The sequence below is a fragment of the Gymnogyps californianus genome, chromosome 12 (assembly GCF_018139145.2).
Source record: "Gymnogyps californianus isolate 813 chromosome 12, ASM1813914v2, whole genome shotgun sequence".
In the NCBI taxonomy this organism is placed as follows: Eukaryota; Metazoa; Chordata; class Aves; order Accipitriformes; family Cathartidae; genus Gymnogyps; species Gymnogyps californianus.
The window spans coordinates 1,877,856-1,896,913 of record NC_059482.1 but is presented as its reverse complement, the minus strand read 5'-3'; the positions used below and the strand labels follow the sequence as shown (position 1 = coordinate 1,896,913).

General features: G+C 44.9%; 1 protein-coding gene across 1 annotated transcript in view; it reads right to left on the bottom strand.

Moving 5' to 3' along the window:
- The window catches only part of GALNS (galactosamine (N-acetyl)-6-sulfatase), a 48,854-nt gene that overhangs the window by 3,335 nt on the left and 26,461 nt on the right, over positions 1-19,058 (bottom strand). Inside the window, exons 12-13 of the mRNA XM_050904300.1 lie at positions 13,876-13,997; positions 2,865-2,982 (exon numbers count right to left, since the gene is read on the bottom strand). Of these exons, the coding sequence (XP_050760257.1) occupies positions 2,865-2,982; positions 13,876-13,997 (240 nt within the window). The remainder of the gene's footprint in view (positions 1-2,864; positions 2,983-13,875; positions 13,998-19,058) is intronic.

The window sequence follows — 19,058 nt, the reverse complement described above, 5'->3', positions numbered from 1 at the left end:
ACTACTCCAGTGCGCACAGACCAAAACTATTTGCCTCCCTTGTTTCCATGTTTCTTGAACTACCTTTCTCCAGCACGTGTACAACAGAGAAACGACGTCAGCAAGGAAACCCACTGCAAACCCTCAGCTTCCAAAGGGATTAACGGTGGAAGGAATTTGGACAAAAACTTTTTCAATTTCATGGGGTTTTGCCATTTAAAATTTGGGACTGCGGTAATGTGAATGGCAGGTTACAATTCCCATTCTGCCTTCGGAAATGTCTTGCGTTCATTCTCTGTCCCTCCCTCTCTCAAGGTCTATCCATCCATGGGAGATTCCTGCTGTCGCCTACTGAAGGTCAGTTCAGCTCTGACCTACTGCCTTTCATTTTATTTATTTTTGTCCTTCAAGTCATTTACGTTTTCTTGGAATTAAATTCCTATAGAGTAAAAGAAAAGCTTAACCCCAGAAAAAACGCCGGAGCAGGTTTCTATTCTATACAGCTGACAACAGATGGCAGTGAGACACCAGCTATCTCTGCAGAAGGAGCAGACCACAGAGGGGAGCTTTGGCGGAAGGCACCTCACTGCACGAAGGGCTCCAGACGGGTTAAGAACAATTAATGCTGTTTTCTAAATCCGTTTCTCAATTTTAAAATGCACAATCACCGCTGGAAATTTCAGATGCCTGACCACTCTGGAGAAGCAACAGAGATCCAAAGAAACAAAGGAAATGTTTGTTCTTTTGACAAAAACAAATCATATCTGCTTCGGTCTCGCAGTCCAAGTCGGCTTTCCTGGATCCGTGCTGTAAGCGCTGAGAGCCCTGAGGACACCATGTGTGCTGCAAGTCAAACACGCAGTCACGCCAGCACGGCTCCACTGCATGGAGCAATTTCTCCTACACTTCCACAGGAGGAAAACACAGCAGAACCGGCTCCACGGGAGCTTCATCTACACTGCTGGTGGGATACACCACAGATGGGCCAGCAAACGCTTCCCCAGCTCAGGAGGGCTGATGCTGCTGCGCTTACATCAATCCCAAGACTGCAGTAGCTACAAAACGATCCATCTGCTTTGCTCATGGATAAGTAAAGACAATTCTTCTCCTCTGTCCCAGAAAGGATATTAAATGCCCATATCAAATAAATGGGTGACAGAATTTAGAAGACAGTGTTGGGCATAGTATTAGTAGGTGATATTTATCTCCCAGCATCCCCCAAAGACAGATTTAGGGCCCAATCAACCCCAGCAATGCTATCACTCAAAAAAAAATTTGGTTATCTTCATTTCTGGTCTCAAAGGGCAATAATTGGTGCCTGTTTATTTTAGTTTTGTGACCGTGTAACTAGCCTGTTAGGAGTTTACACGGAATAGAAAACTCACCATGTTTCCTACTGGGATGTGAACGTTTCTCCTGGGATCAGAATACCCCCCAGCCCACCGGGGAGGGCTTTCTGCCTCAGACACCCTGAATGATCTGGTTTGAGCTTGGCCAAGCATTGGAGCAGTCATTAGCTGCCTCTGCTTATAGACTAGGCGGGCATAACTGGACTTAGCCAAGCCCTGGACGTTGCCATAGCCAAAGGAGAAGCAGCAGCCCACGGTCTGCAAAACTTCTACCCAACTGATATAGAGCAAGGCAGCTCAGGGAGAAGACTGACTCTCAATAGCCCCAAAGAGAGGGCTGGGGGATGGGACCGAGTATGGGACCTCCAGTCCAGCACTTTTTCCATTATGCAACCCAAAGACACTGTTTGTTGACAAACAGGGATACCAGATGTTTTCACAGCACCTAAACACACTGCCCCAGGGTAGCTGCAGAACAGCAGAGTATGCCTGCACTTTATGAACCAGCTTTGGAGTTGGACTTAGCACAGAAGAAATGCCTTTCCAGTGAAGGTCTCTGGCAGCAGCCAGGCACTCGGGAGAGTGCCTGAACCCAAAAGGTCCCAGAGGAGCACAGAACAGTGTTTATTAAGGGAAAAGTTGAATAATGAAAGAAAACAACACAGAAACAATGGTCCTTCAAGTCTTTTTCCTACTTAACATCCAAAAATAAAAAGATGTGACAAAGCTAAAAAAGACCTTTGCCTTCTGACTAAGGAGACACAGCTCCACATTTTGTACTTTTCTGCCTGTCTGGAGATAGACTCTAAGCAGAAGGTACTGCCTGTTTGTTTCAGAAGATTATTTCAGCGTCAGAAAGATTTTGCCTGTTCCTATTTTGTGTCAGTCTACAGGCACATCCCCTTAGACTACACACACTCATGTCATCTGACAACTTTACCTCCTACAAACCATCCAGTTTCTTCCCCAGGTTCTCAACAAACCAAGCAGCATTTGACAGGAAAGCCAAACTGTAACTTTCCAGCATGCAATTTGAAACAGAAAACAGAATTGAAAATGTTTGTCATGTTTCAAGCCATAAAGACTTTGGAAAAATCAGGCATGGGTGGAATTGGAGGAGACCGAGCAAGACCAAAGATACTCACACACATCACTGAAAAAGAGCCACTGTCCCAGTCCCACCACTCAAAACACAAAGGACTTTTGAGATTTGCAGAAGGGGGTTAGAAAGAAGAAGGATCTACAGCTGTAGATACTGCCGTATCTCTAAGGAAGGAAGCCACAGAGTTTATCACAGCGTGTTGCTAGACTTTCTGGACCTAACCCTACTCACTTTGTACGACCCTTCCTATGCCACTGCGTTCCACAGGTAACAAACAGCCCTATCCTCCGTGGAACAGCCAGCCAGACCTTCAAACGGGCGAGCGTGCGTCTCTTCTCCATCCCTTCCCAGCATTAGGTGACATTTTATAAAGCCTTTACAAAATGTATTTTAAGCTAAGGATTCTCAAATGTATTTATGCTTTAACGGCTCACCATGACGGCCTTGTCGCACACGTTAAGCTGTGGCTCCCCTGGCACCATGGTCACTTTGTGCTGCTGGACAACGACAGATATTCGCTCCATAGCCCTTTGGTATTCATCGCTGGCAAAACTAGAATGTGAAAAAAAATACAGACGTTATTAGTGGGGCTTCCTACAGGGCATCATTACAGCGTCCACATCACTAAGCTAGGTCAGAAGACTTTTCCTGGGCCATAGCAAAGGAGAAGAGTACGTAAACACGCAGTCAACGCTAATTGCCCACAGGTCCGTAGGGGAATGAAGCATCTGGGCTGACAGAGTCCAGCCTGGCTGGGCCTGGAGGCTGCGGGTCTGAGATGCTCTGCTTAGGGCAGCAAGGACAGCAGATGGCCTGCCCTCCCCAGCAAAGATGCACATGGCTCCTGGCAGATCATCTCTCAGCATGGGGCTTCAGCTTTGAAAACTGCTAGTCCCAGTGGCCCCAAATGTGTCGCTTCATAGTCAGGCAGATACGCGGCAAGCTCGTGTTGATTCCCAAGGGGGATCTTGCTGTCAAAGGTAGCATGTACAAAGAAAGGTGCTTCTGGGGTTGTCCTCAAGCTGTGCCTTAAATGAATATCAAGGGAGACTTCCTAGACACAGGACAAACACCTTGCCAGACACGTTAGTACATAAACAAGTTTGCCGATGCAATCCTTCCAGTGCGTCACCCAAGAGGCCACCCAGCTCTCTGCGTTCATCCTCCACTCTTTCAAGTGCTTTTCCGTAACGCATGCATCATGCAGAGGCATTTATTGTAGGGAAACAAAGGTAATGTCAATACTTTGTTTTTCAAGAGTGTTCTCAAGCTAAGGGTTTCAAATACAACTGTTGGCTAGTAAAACTTCACAATCACCAAGTAAGATGAACTAATATTATGCAAACAGGAAGATGGAGAAAAAGAATAGAAGTGACTTGTCCAAGACAAGAATACCTCCTCCATTTCGCAACATCCACCCCAGGGTTCTGCCCCATCTACATTCTTCCATTACAGCTTTATTATTCCAAGCTGGGACCCATCTGTCATGCTCCAAGCCCTCATACAGGGTTATAAATTACCAGATTCTTATCCACCCGATTACTCCAGTAGGTACTTGTTTAAGTGGTTCAGGGTGTACTTCACTAATACTTCAAGTATTTCTAAAATGGAGGGTTACTACCCAATGATCTCATTTTGTCCATCACGTTAAGAGTCACTTAAAAAACAGAGAGCGGCAAAATTGCTTCTGAAGATAAAAGAAACAATGCAGCTTGGTCCTGACCTCAGGCTCCCTTTGCTTACAGTCCAAGCTGGCCACCAGCCCCACACTCCAGCTAATTTCCTTCTTTGAAAAACAATCACATTTCGAAGCCCAGTAATGTGCCAACAGTTTCCAGTAAACCCTATAAATATCACATCTCGGCAGCCATCCAGAGAGAAGCTGATTGTGGGGATGGGCCTGAGCTTTGCTGATAGAGAACCGGAAGGGAATTTGAAATGACAAGCTCGAGCAAACTAATCTGTTGCTCTCACACCCAGCTAGCTGTATCCTGGTGGAGAGGCTATCACCGGGACCGGCTGTGTGATCTGTACGGACCACCCTGAAATTCAGACTATTCTTGCGAAGCTCCCGAATTTGCTTGCTCCTCTCCCCACGCGTCCCACCTTAGCTCTCACAGCAGCCAGCTGCTTACTCCTGCACTGCCGCAAAGACCGCTGAAAACAGAGGGACAGGCAGAAGTTTGGGAGCTGCCAAAGACCATCTCTGACTCACACCCTGATGAGGACACTCAAGGCAGCAATCACTTGGCTCAGCCAGCGGTTGCATCCCGGTGGCACAATGGCCTTTCAGTTTGGCGAGATTTTATCTGGAAGCCCTCTGGTCGCATTTCAAGCGCGCAGGATTGCCAGCCCAGCAGCATGCTTGAAAAAAATCAAAACAGATTTTTTTTAAAAGAGGCAGAGAGGGTTTAAAGCTAACCTGTGTTGACACGCAGAGGACAGCGAACACGGGAGAGCCTGCACACGGAGAGAAAAGGCTGCAGAGACAAACACACCGAGGGAGTCTGCCTAAAACCACAGGCGAGTACCAGGGATGCACACACCATGTTGGACATCTGAGCTGGAGACTGGATGAAACAGGGGAACCAGATACGTTTTAAAGCCTACGTACTCTAGTGATGGACACTGAGATGAAATGCAGTTTAGGGAGACACGTGTATTTCAGTGTTTTAGATTTCCGATGCACCTATTGTGCTAGGATTTCAAAGCTCTTCCAAATCCCAGCTAATCACACTTTATTAAGATCCTTGTATTAAAGATTAATATGAATTAATACATATTTTAATCAATTGTTCGAGTCTAATAGATACTCTAGGTATCAAATCATTTAATGCATCCTACTGCTGCTCTTGTAACTATCTAATGTGTTTATTTCTGTCACATACTTGTGTCATCTCTCCAGCATTTATGGTCTTCTTTTGGAAGTGGACCCATAAGATAAAATGTTGCTGCTAACTAATTAAGCTCCACAGCATCTTTGCAAACATTTAAGTGCTAAAGAGATAGCCCAATTTCATCCATCAAAACGGCTTTTCATACATAAGATTCCAAATTAGCTATAAGCTGGACAGACCAGTGGAAAACACAGCTGTGGTCTGGATGAAAGATAAACAATATGTTGTCATGACTGCTGCTTTTTGCTCCAAATATGCCAGTCCTGTTGCAGTGAAAAAAAATCTTTTTTGCTATAATCTTAACTACTGCATCTATCCACGGCATTGTTGCTCATTAGCAACCTAAGACACTTGAATCCCACAGTGTAATAAAGTAGGCTCCAGTCATTTAAATCATCTTCTTGCTTTAATTCCCATGTTCAGGACACTCCTGGCTTTTTCAGCTAGTTCAGCAGTGACAGGAAATCTTGGCCTAACCTCAGCTCCTGGTGTTTTTAAACTGCTCTCCCCTGCAGCTTCTCCACTTTTAGATTATTTCAGCCTTTAGCATAGGCTGAATGACTTCCCCAAAGCATGGTAGAAACAGCTTGGCACATATAAAAGACTCACACTTCTCACATAAGCATAAAGCTGGCTAAAGCTAAAGAACATGCATAGATTATGCTCCAAGTCATACCGCTAACCTATAAACCTTGTCTCAGTAGGGCTTAACATACTCTTAAGCTGGCTAAACCTGTTGACACTAGCTTAAAACATATCCGATTGCAGCTGTCTTCCTTGTGTTGAAGTACACGACAGTGACGGACCCCGAGTGCTGTAAGGTGCCGTTCAATACTGGAAGATCATCACAGATCATCTTCAGATGCTTCAATTAAACACACGAACTATCTTCCTCATCCAGACGTGTATCAAGTCTCCATGCATAGCAGGGGACTGCAATGCCTGCAGGATGGCACCAGCCCCGGGGCTGACATTCACATGGAACTGGAGTTACGCAGAGACAAAGCCGTGCTGGTGGAGGGGGTTGGTTTTCCTGTCTTGGCCCCATGGAGATCGCCATTCCTCACTGATGAGCTCAGGTTTTGCTCAGACAGACCTGTTTAGCTCCACAATGTGCACCAAGATCCAATATCCACGCAGCGATTTGTAAAGTATTTACTGACTGCATACGAGGGAGTTAAAACTGTCTCCAGCCCTACGCAAGAAGTACATTTTGAGACAAAATCTGCAAGAGAAGAGTGCCTTTAATCTGCATGTAAGATGGGGATAATTACTCCACGGTAATCAGTCTGAGTTGTTAACGGAGCTGGGAACCTCTCTTACTCTTACATGGAGTCCCATCATTTCCCTGAATGCGTACGCAGGACTGGGCTGCAAGGGCAGGGTTTGCTACATTCTCTGTTCCAAAAAAAGATATTATCTATACAGGTGTTTGGGCATTATTGTCTGCATGAAGATCCAGACCTCGCTGCCTCCGGGGCATGCTGCATTTTGTATTCGAGTTCAACAATCCTGCAGAAGGGAGAGCTGGGAATAGCACTGGAAGAATGAGAGGGTGAGCAGGTGGTGTTGTGAGGAGTTTGCTAAAAGAGATCCCCCAGCGTACACAAAATTATTCCACGCTCAGAATGCGCAAACGGAGTGGACAAAGTCCAGGGTCATTACACTAATTGACACTTTACCTCCGGGAAGTCTCTGGAGATCCAATCAGGGCTGGATTGCGAGCGCAGGGTCCCAGGCACAGGTGTGGCCTTGGGCTTCCTTCATTTAGTGTAATTGTGCCTTGGCAATCTGTTCCCATCTCCTCCCCTCGCCAAACAACTCCAGTGTAACCTGCTCTGCTATTAACCCTGCCATGCCCTACACTGAAATTCAGGTTTGGAAGAAGGAGGGTTTGTCTCACATGCTGCTTTCGGTGTTAGAGCAGTCGTCAGTCTTTCACCTTCAGGTCTGCTAGCATCCTGAGCTGTAAGGAGAGGGAGAGGGCGATTCTCTACCATCATAAATACACCCTCAAATAGATCAGAACTGGAGCAAATTAAAGAGCATTTTCAGCATTTTTTTAAATCTAGATCTTGATGTTTCAGACCTTGTCCTGATGGTTCACATATGGGCACAGCGCAGTGTGTCTATCCTGGGAGTGACAGGACCATGTTGTCATTGAGAGGAATGTAATGAAATGGGTATTATATAGTGCGCTTCACAGAAACCTGACAGTGGGCTCTTAATAGCAACTTTCAGATTTATAGCATGTTTTACCAGATGCACATGAAGTTATGGGAAGAGCATAAAACTTGGCTAATGATTTGTATATTTTACTTCCTTCTCCACTGGAATTATTTTAATTAAAAACATTATTTTTAATTGTGAAATACACCCAGATTCAGGTAATTTGATTTTATCTGTTATCAGTGCTTTGAGGCTGCTCAGCACTGTAGTATCCAAGTCTTGATCTTGTCCTATTATTCAGTCTTCCTCAGTTCCTCTCTTCTATTATCAAGTTTATTTGCAATTTAAAGTCTGCACAATACATGAGGCAGACAATAGGTTTGGGGCTCTGCTTCTGAAACATGGCAACATGCAATTACTGGAGAGAGACTCACAGGGCCAAAGGAAAACAAACAAGGAATCAAAGAGAAGACTGAAGGGGCCCGTACCCCAATTCTCCTCTCTGGTCCAGCAGCATCTGCAGGCCCCAGGCGCAAATACCCCTGGAGGCGTGCGGGGCATGTGGCCAGTTAGCCACACAAATCCTTGGAGTATTGATGATGCCTCTCACCTGTCTGGATTCTCTAACGGTGTCCACAGCCTTCCTTGCAGCAAGGAGATGTGATCGTGCTGATCCTCTACCTGGTCACCTATTTTCACGGATGTTGTAACTCCCCAGCTTCGAGAATCCTGCCTTTCAGCTGGATTTCATTGCGAGCGACCACAGCGTTGTAATGGCAGAGGGGATAAAGGCAGAGTGACTACGTAAAGCCTTAGTCTCTGCGTGAACAGGCGACAGAAAATAATGACTATTCATCTGATCCTCCCGCTAGTTGCTTCAGTGGTATTTCTGAATCATAATTTAAGCAATATGTTCTTCAGGCTACTTTCTTGAGGCTGTAGCACTGCCTGGACCTGTCTCTGAAGAAGATGATGTCCATTTCAAACTGCATTTTGCATTTTTGAAACTGGTTCATATGGCTTTTTACTTCCAATATTCCGTTTTATACAGCATCACTCTAGTCTAGACAGTTACTCATCAAAATACCTGTAGGCTGCTGGTCTGCCACGATTAAGCACAAGTTACAGGTTGATCAGATGGCGTGCCACAATGCAGAGCACTGATTCTGGACCGGGCAAAGAGCAGCTATCGATCGAGACGAGTTTGCCTCCATTCTTAGTCCCCAGGCTAGTGACTGTCCTCCGCAGACGTATTTTTCTTCAGCCCTCTTCCCTCCAGAGCTGGCTGTGTACCGGCTGTCACGCCTGGCTTGCATACTTCTGACAAACTTTCTGCATCCAGCCCCTGCATGGTTGATGCTCAGTGGTTTTTACTGGCATGGCTGAGGCTCTTTATCCATAGCTCTCCACGGTTTCCACAGTTTTAGTGTTCCTCAATGCCACCTCTCCTGTGGCAGCAGCTAATTCGCCCCTGCAGTGCAGCTGGTACCATTTCCTTCTTTCTCAAGAAGATGAGGAGTCAGCATCCCCCCTGGGCTAGATTCTGGCTCTTTGTTATACACATTTTTTCCCTCCATTTTGCACCTTCTCTCTTTTCCCCACAGCGAGGTTTCTGCCCTGATCAGTAAGGTGAGACTGGCAACTTTTCTATCAGATCCTTTCCCCTTTAGCTTCCCTTCAGGAGCTTCTTCCCTTCTTTTCTGAGTCCATAACCAGTGCAATTACCTCTCTGATGATTTCCTGGATTTTCCATCTGCTCGAAATAGGCACTTGTGAGCTCTCTTGTTAATTAATGTGTTCTAAAATCATTATGTTCATCAACCAAGCCTTATCACTTCCATTTTTTCCATAATAGTAAAATCTATTGCCCTAAGTAAAACCCAGATATTTTGACGTTCAAAATTTAGTAAACTCAGTTTTGAACAGAGGCTAATCGCTCAAAGCAGAAGTCACTACTAACCTGGAGTATCACCAAGGTGTGAGCACCCTGTACTTACTTATTAAGGCTTTGCACCCCTGGCTCAAACTGACAGAATTTCAGAACAACAGAATTGTTAACTGTATTTTAAGCTGTGCCAGCTTTTGCTGTATATTATTACTTGTGTTCTTCCTGACTGGCAATGAAGTATTTTAGTAAAGGCATGTGTAAACAGTAATCTGTGACTTGGGTAATAAAACTGACAACTGGTTGTGAAGATGTTACCAAGAGATAATTGTACTGAATTTGTCACATATGGTTTGAATGGAGAAACAAGTTCCCTATTTGGTACTTAGCAGACACACAATACTCCAAACATAACAGAATTTAGTAAAGAAAAAGACCTATCAGATCTTTTAGTTCTGCATTCTGATAAATTTGGTAACAAGGGCACCCCACAGTTTGAGTGTTTTTATACGAAGCAAAACCCCCTAGTAATTGCCTCTAGGGAGGAAACAAAATCCTGCTTAGACTTAGGGAAATGCTTCTGCTTTGTGTGCTGCCTAACACACAGTCTTATTTATATTTTAAAGTTGAGAGCTATAAAAAAGAGATAACTTCTACCCCACAGCCTACACAGATCTAGTCAATCTGTTGGATGACAAAAGACACAAACGGTTCACTTCTCACTACACAAGGACCAGATAACAAGGTAACTCTTACTTACATAAGTGCAGTTACATTATCATTTTTGGCAACCAAAAGAAAGATTATTTACCAGTAACCACACTTCTTTGAAATATATTGCCCATATATACTCTGGTATTGCAGATGTTCTTATTACAAGCACCTCTCCAGATGCCAATTTTGCCTCGTCAGTACCTGCAGGCGAGTTCATGCCCTACCTCATCCAGCAGCCATATCAACGTCGAGCTTGTCCTATGGTGCCAAGCTTCTCTCAACGCTAGGACCCCAGAGTCCTGCAGTTCTCGGGACAGTCCTCCTCTTTCCAGGAGAGAGGGGGATAAGAGCTTGGTAGTGAATGTATCTGATGCTAGCGCTGCGCATGTCACTCCTGAAGGTCAACTACAGGACTGGGATCTTGCTCCATCCAGTCTGTTGACGTGATGATGTAAATATGCCATCACCCGGGCAAGCTCAGGCAGCATGAGAACTCGTAACACGCATTTGGCACTGCTGTGAATCCCAGCTAACAAAATGCAAAGTCTGTGAAACTGTTGGATTGCCAAGGTGAAGTTCCAGTCCAGACTGAGAAGCATCAGTAATTATCTTTCAAGGCGAAGGGGTAAACACAACTGTGTCCCTTGGCAGAAGCTGGGGTGCAGGAGGCAGTTCAGCCAAAACCAGAGGGGCAATAGCAGGAAGAAACAGTCACAACCCTGTTGGGAGGGTCTGTTCCTAGAGTCAGACACGGGTAGGGATGCATGCACAGCCTTACATGAAGGGGAACATAAGTGCAGGGTGCCATATGGCTCAGAACTGCCAGACGTGTCCTCAACATGATGACAGGACCTGCCTGTAATTGCCTGACCAGTTTTTCCACTGCCTGAAAAGTGCTCCTGTGGGAGATAAGCTTTTGCTGATATTGTTTCCAGGCAGGCTCCAGGAAATCCAGTGAACTGTGTCAGGAAGAGGAAGGACTTGTCCTGCTTCACCATGAAACCCAGGGAACTGAAAACTTTACGTGCTGTCTCTAGATTTTGAAGGACTTGCGTCTTCAGTGATCCCTTTAGCAGCCAGTTCTCCAACGAAGATTGAAAAGGCTAATCCCCATGTTATGAGGTGAACTGAAATCGTAGCCTTGAAAAAGTCTCTTAGTGTCACGCAGTACCTTGTGTGCACAGTGTCATGACGCAAAGACATTTCAGATGAGACTGGGGGGTGCTTATGCTCAGGCGAGTCAAGAGTGTTGCCGCAGTTGACTGAGCTGACTGATTTCTAGGATGCCCTGGCCCTGAGATCCCCTAGGATCCTAGAGGGAAGTCCAAATATATAAGCAGTAAATCTCTCTGGAGGTGCGTGTGATGCCTGGCCTTCACGCACAGCAATGAAACCTCTTACTGGTGGTTTTGCGTGTGACCCCACTCCAAACTAATATAAATCAAGAGATAGGACAGGTTATTAAAATCATTTTAGGTAGAATAAAAGGCTGCACTAAAATAAGGAATAAATGAAATAAAAAATGAGCAAAAGCAGGCAGAGAGAAGAGGGCAACGGTGTGCCATGCTGCTCCTTCACAGCCTCCTTCACAGCAGCAGAAAACCTAATAAAATCCAGTACAGATTTAACAAAGCAAAGTGGTAAATTTTTTACCAAAATTACATAAAAGAGGGAAAGGTACCAATAAATCAGGGGTGCAACGCAAATTTTTTTAAAAGCTTTGGCAACATAACGACGCACCAGAGGAGCCAAGCTGGTGAAAGAGCTATATGATACACCCTGTTCCTCCGGGGCTGCAGGAGGGTGAACAGAGGAGCGTGGCCAACGCGGACTGCAAACACACACAAAGCTCGGGCTGGAGCACAAGCGATATGAGCACACCCAGCATGTACGGACAGACAGATGCACGCTTGGAGGAGAATGCTGGATTCCCTTCTGAGAAACATTAGTGTCGGGACTCCCAACAGGCTGGCTGCCAAGGGGGATAATTAAGCTAAATAAAAATACACAACAGTAACAGCTCCACAAATGAGGATAATTTAATTACCACATTCGATATAGGAGACCCACTTCCCATGAGTTTTCCATTGTGACCGGAGAGGAGACAATAGCAACAGAATGTGCTGCAGAAAGGAAGATTCATTTACTAAAAAGAGGGTTTCTATTAGGGTCTGCATATTAAACATCATCACAGCTTTCCATAATCATGTCATAATCTCGCCATAAAATTCAATCAAAGCAACAGCTTGTGAATGTCCAAAAATCAATGGAACCGTATGAGAAATGATTGCAGATGTAACACTGGAATTTATTTCAGTGCTCAATCCACGGTGGTGGTAAGGAACATCTAAATAACAGGGAAGCAGGTGTCTTGCAAACACCTCTCAGGGAAGAGCTCCTCTCCCTCAAATTCAGAGGGAATACAAACAGAAGGCAAACTACAGTTCACTTAATACTACCCGTTTGATTGATTTTTGGAAAAAGAGGTCATTGCTATCCACTCATCTTCCTAAAATAAAATAGTTGTTAAACCAAACAGGGCATAGACTCATCTGGAATCCCAACCCAGTAGCGTAGTTTCACTGAGCTGAATTTAAAACACAGGAGCTGCAGATTTGCTTTATTCATTAGTGCTGAAATGCAATAGAAAGCGAGAGCTAACGTGCTGGGCTTCTGAAGAGCTTTATACACTGCGTAATGCACCTCTAGGGTGCTCGTCTGTTAAGTGAGAGAGAAGTGAAAATATTTTTCCTCCCCTTCTCTCTCTAGTGAAAACACTTAGTGGACAGCACAGGCTCAGTTCTTTTGAAAGTAATGGAGCGAGTGTATCCACTCAATTATTTAAAACAGTTGAGTAATTGCAGTCCTGTCAGCTCAGAAAACATCTCTCTGTTAAAGCTGCTGCACAAAACCATTTCTGTGCAGGTGGTCACAGTAGCACTAGTTTTCTCTTTATTTATTTCCACTTTCTCCGAGTCGGAGCCACTGGTGAGGGATGAGGCTGCATGCCCCTGTTTGCAGCTCGTTTTGCTGCAGGGTAAAACTCAGTCAGTAGAAGGAAAGAGGGAGGGAGGTGCGGACACCTTGGGAGCTTTTTTGGAGGTGGCATGTTTATATGTGGGCCGTCCTGGCTGATGGCTACATAAATCCTTACAGAAATCTCTCAGGGCATGGTGTGTGCCGAAGATAAATATTACAATAGCAGGCTTACAGGAAAATGGATTCAGACAGCCAGGAGAGTCCAAGGATGGAACAGGATTGGGCAGAAAGTCCTGTGCTAAAGACCCCCTGGAGAAGCTCCTTTAGGCAGGGGCTAGGAGACTGGGAGGTTACCAGTTTGCCTTCCGCAGATTCCAACACACAGAGGAAAACCACCGCAGAGTATGCAAAGATCACTAGACGTTTCTTCCCTAGCCCCAAAACACACAGAGAATCACAGCTCCAATGCACACGCTCACCAGCACCATTGCTTTATTCCACAGCTGCCCTGCACTCAGTCCTGTCCTGCCCTGTCCAAAAGGGTGCGTTTTGCCTCCTCTGTCAGGGGCTGTAGGACACAGAACAAGGACTGACGAATCGAGCCACGGACACGTGCACATGCATCTAACCTGACCACTTGAAAATGAAGGTTTGTTCCTTTCTTTTTACTACTTTCACCAGTGATGGCTTTCTGGCACAGTTTTCAAGCAGATTGCAAGAAACAGCTACCAAGGCAAATGAATTATATAAAGCATACGCTGACAGTGCTGAGAGTTTTCACATCTTCATTAACTGGCTCACCTTAATGGGTACTTCTCTCCAGGGTCCCTCCCCAGGTGGAAAAGCAGCGGCAGGGTAGTGTGTTCCTCCTGTGTATGTGTTGTCACTCCAGAGACATTCTGCCCAGGACAGAAATCAATGCCCTGCAGTGAAGAGGAGAGAGGTCATCAAGAGTGAAGCAGGGGAGGGAGCAAAATTTTAGCTGATGCCACTTTCTTCAGGACCTTGTTCCAATATACCCACAAAACCCAGAATTATTTTAAACTGAGAGTCCACTTCAGTCTGAAAAATGGATTCTGATCTGATGGGGTAAAATAAGGTGACAATGTTGGCATCACACCGACATAAAAGCTGAAGCAGGCCTTACATTCTTGCCCTATAAAAAAGTAATCTCTATAAAATATTCATTAAAATGAAATGGCAAAACAAAAGACAAAGAGGTGAAACCATTTAATCATAAAAATTCTGCACGTGGAAAGTATCTTCTCTCTTTGGTTTCTATGGCTTCAAAACACACAGAGAGGATCGGATCACTTGGCAGTTCTGATCAAAAAGCAACAGTCCCAGGGGAAACATCCAGCCAAACCAAGGGCCATCACCCTGAGAGGCAATGGGCACCTGCTAGCCTCCCTGAAAACTCAGCTTGCCAGCACCTGACACCGGACCTGAAGGATCTGTTTCACTGAAGAATGAAGCAAATCTGGTTAATTTTAAAGAAATGGGTGCATTTGTTGATCTGATTCATAGCAAGCTGGTATTGAGGCACTCACCTCGGAATGACAGTGGGGCTGAAAGAAGTCTGGAGACATTCCTGTCACTAACATTCAAGTCTACGGGGTCAGAAGTTGGGATTTTCCCAGCAGCGGCAGTGGATATGAAGGGCACAAGTACTGGGACTCTCCCTTTGCTAGCAGCAACGGGTTAAAGTGCTCGCTGGCCACCGAGGGACAGAATGAGGGGGACAGAGCGAGGGGGACAGAGCGAGCCGCCTGCTCGCAAGCCCAGAGCGGCGAGCTCTCTGCATCTGCCCTTGCACGCCTTGCCAGGCTGCGTCTCCCGAAGCCCAGCCGGCTATTAGCCAGGTGTCGAGCTCCCTATTCACCTAGAGCCTGGCCTGCAGTCTTGAGGGCTAACAGAACCCATTTAAGCCCTGGCAATAGCAAAAAATGCAAAGCACTAATTTCCCTGAACGGCAAATAAAGCAGGGGGCCCCATAGACCAGCAAGGACTAGCACCAAATGGACTTGTTAAAGCTCAGTTTTACAATTCCAGCTAACACGCTGCGCTCCTTACAATACCTCAAAATGCCCCGAGACACGGACAGAGACATGGAGAGAAGGTAAATGGGAATATTTCAATGGAGGTGGGAAAGCAGCTGTAGCATTTGCTTATAAAACAAACTGAAAAGGCTCTCTACAGATGTTGGTAGGATTTGATTGGCAAACAATTTTCTAAAAATATCCTGTGTTTTTAATGGACAGCTGGTCAGTGGAGCAGTTAATATTCTGCTTTTCAATAAAGCAAGAAGTTTAGAAGCCCATGAAATCCCATTTATCTGCACAGAGCTATAGATTCCTGAATCACTGACTGGAAAAAATAAGAGAGTTGCTTGATAGGTTGTAGTGGCCTACCAATAATGGACTTTAAATGGATACAAAAATGATTGACCTTTCCACCTTGTGACGCCACAGGCCTCCGAAACACACAGTGAAAAACAGATTTACTTTTTTTTCCCTCCTCAAAAGGAACAGTTAATGAAAAGGTATCAAAGCCTACATAACATCCAAATTATAATTTGGATGCAAATCAAACAAGCAATTTAATTAAGAGCCCGCTAATTGGTACAATGCTCTTCAGCTGCAAATGCTTTAGTTTGAAAGAAGATTTTAGTCTCTTGGGTATTTGTTTATACATTGCTCTGTTTACATTTTATCTTTTGTTTCTTATAAAATCCTTGCAGCCGAGACTCCAGAACACAGCCCAGGCTACGTCCCAAAGACTCCCAGGAAAGAAAGTGCTGTGACGACTTGCCTGATGCCACTAGCCAAAAGCTACCTGTCCCTCTAATCTAAGCACTCAATGCCCTCTCCAAAAGTAGTCTATTGGGGAAAAAATAAAATAAGTAAAAAAAAAATAAAACCAAGCACGCCTTTTTATGACATTGATAAATAACTCTCTTAAAATATGGCTGAAGCCACCCTTTAAATTTCTAAAGCCTTTCAACTTTATCTCCATAAATAAAATTTACTATTATTATTTTTATGTACCGTGTGACCGCCAATATTCAACTTACAGAGAAAGCTTAAAATATTTTCTACCTGCTCATCAACAAATGAGCAAAAAATCAGAGGTAAAATTATATCCTCACACCCCTGATCAAGGCATTGTCCTGCATCACAGTACGTAATACACTGCAGATACAGCTAGAGTCTGTATCTAGTCTTCTGTCCCTTTGACAGAAAAGAATATTTAACTTATCATCCACAACTCTATCTCATTCTGTTTTTTCAGTCAAAGCATTTTCAGTTCTCAGGATGGAAAGAGAAAAATCAGCTATACTAGTGAACTGAAAGTTTGGGATCCTCAAGTCTGGATTGCTTTTCTTTTCTGGAGCAAACCCAGTATAAATTAAATCTGCTTGAGATTTGCAAAGTATTTAAAGACGAGACAATCCACACTGAAGCATCTGGACAATGCCTCTGGTTGCTTGGAAAGTGTGCAAATTTGGTCATGTGTGGTACTGGGAGCTGGGGCGGAGGGACATGCCAAAACTCCGCGTGTATGTCTTGGATGGGAGAGAAGGAGCTGCCCTCCAGCTCTGCTACCCCAAGCAGGCTGCAGGACAACAGGCCTGGTGAGGAAGGGGACTCTCTTCTAGATGATAATTTTAAATCATGTCACCATTTTGGATCATTTCTTGCTCTTCATTAAACAAAACTTTTTTTTTTCCCCCCTGTAAAAGCCTGAGCTGACGACATGCCCCGTGGACCCCAAGAACACTGCAGGCTTTAACAATAAATGCAAATGTGCCAGGTTCTCAGCTGGAGCAAAAGCCACATCGTTCCATAGGCTGCAGAGAAGCTCTCCTCATTTACGCTGACAAGGGACCGGCTTCAGCTCTCTGGCACTGCCAACAGGACAGCAACTTCACCCAAAAATAAAGCTATGTTATGTCGGAGAAGAGCAAAGAGGTAGCTCTGCCTGCCCTACCCGCCAGGATAACAAAACCCAAATCAACTACCACTTCATCTGCTGTTATTTCCTTGAAGCTATTTATGTGGCAGACTGTTAATAACAATATGCAGGGGATCAATAGTCAGTTAAAGCACGTGCCTAATATTTTACTCTGCATGCTATCCAAGGTAATTTGCATGTTTACAGGTAACACTGATCAAACAAAGTAGAAAGGTCACTCCCTGTGTTTAAGCAAATTCTTGGAGCTTTTCTCCTCAATTATAAAAACATGAAAACCAAACCAGATCAGCGCCGTGACTTCTACGGGAGCCCGTAAAAGAGCATCAGATGGCAACCAGAAATAGCTCAGCTCCTGCACCCGGTCTCTTGCACAGGCACAGTGTTTTGCACCACCACGCAGACCTGTTTGCTGTAGCAGAAATTCCAGCAATCCTTTTAAAAAAACCAAACCCACAACATTTCCTGCACATCAGGTAAACCTTTCAGTGAGCACGTCTTTCTGCCCTTCTCCCCAGCAATCGTGTAACCTGGATTGTTTTTCCGTTCATAAGATCTAGCGGCTATTGGTTGCACAGCTTATGCTTTAATTTCCAGAGCAAATGGACCACAGATGCTATGTCAATATAGACATGAGACAAATACAGCCGGTTGCCAGTTTGGGCTCTCCGCCAAGTGATGGAATCACCACTTGTGTTAACGTAAGCCCTCTGGCAATTCGTCACCCTGGCGCTATCCCAGATCCCTCCGACTTGACAAGCCGTTGCAGATTTTGATAGTGGCGCAGCAAATCTGGGGTCTGTCTCCTGGTCATGTCTCCTCATTCCGCCACACAAAACCCAGAGCAGCAAAACTGTATTAATATTGGAAGGAGAAAAGAACAGTAGTTAATTAAAGCCAGGAACGTTGTTTCTTGCTGTTTGCCACAGCACGGGTAAGTGGCTCTTCTCACTCTCCTGATGACTCCCAGCAAAAGTGTCCCAAACTGGAAGTCTGAATGACCAGACACCTGAAAGCGTGACTGCCAAGCTTCAACCCTGTTGAACAAAAATTGCTTCTAATGTGTTAACTGTCTGGAAGAGACCCCAGAAGATGGGCAGATCAGCAAGCCTCCAGCGGCTCTCAAGCAGAAGCGATCAATGGCTAGCTCATATGCTCAGAGGACCACAATCAAATGTCATTATTTGTGAGGTTCTACTTGACTTCACATCCCCCTTGCAGAAAAGGCTTTATCGATCCCTTCACGTTGAGGAGAAGGGCAATCAGACAGACTGCGGCAGGAATAACCCCTTTGGCATTTTACATTAAAACAATAGGGTCTTCTGGCAGGCACCTACACCAATCATTTAAAGACACAGGAGCTCTCATGAAAAATCACTGAAGACTACTAACAAGATACTAAGCTGAGAGCAGAAAGGTTGATGTTATCAGCCACTCTCCAATGAACCAAAGGGCGTTTTCCACATTTTTTCTTAATTATTTTTTCCCCTTCTTGCATTACTGCTCTTGGAGGGCATAAGAACTATTCTCTGCTGGATAGTCTCTGTGGCAGGCAGAGAGAAGGAAATTCCCTTTCTCCTGCTAGCTCATACTCCTGCCTCCTCTACATAGCATTAAATTAGGCAATTCCTGAAGGACTTGCTGGCTACTCGGATAAATCCATAGAGAACACCCACTTTTTCTCCTTTCAGACCTCTCCTTCCAAATAAGGAAGATGAAATGTACCTCTCCCTTCAATCCAGTGGACAAAATAAGTCATAACAATGCAGACTCTGAGCGTTCGTATTTTAGGAATGGGAAGCTGTGCACCCAGCATCATGGCTGTGGGCACCAGTAGCAATAAAATCGAAACGCCAAGTTTGCATGCATTATTTGTCATGCACTTTGCAATCCAGTTCAAATTTGGTAATGAACAAGCATGACTTACAGGCGAAAAGGATGGATGAGGAGAGCAACAAGAACAGCATTTTATAGGAGACTTCCAGTAAAAGTCCTGCATGTTTTATGCCATA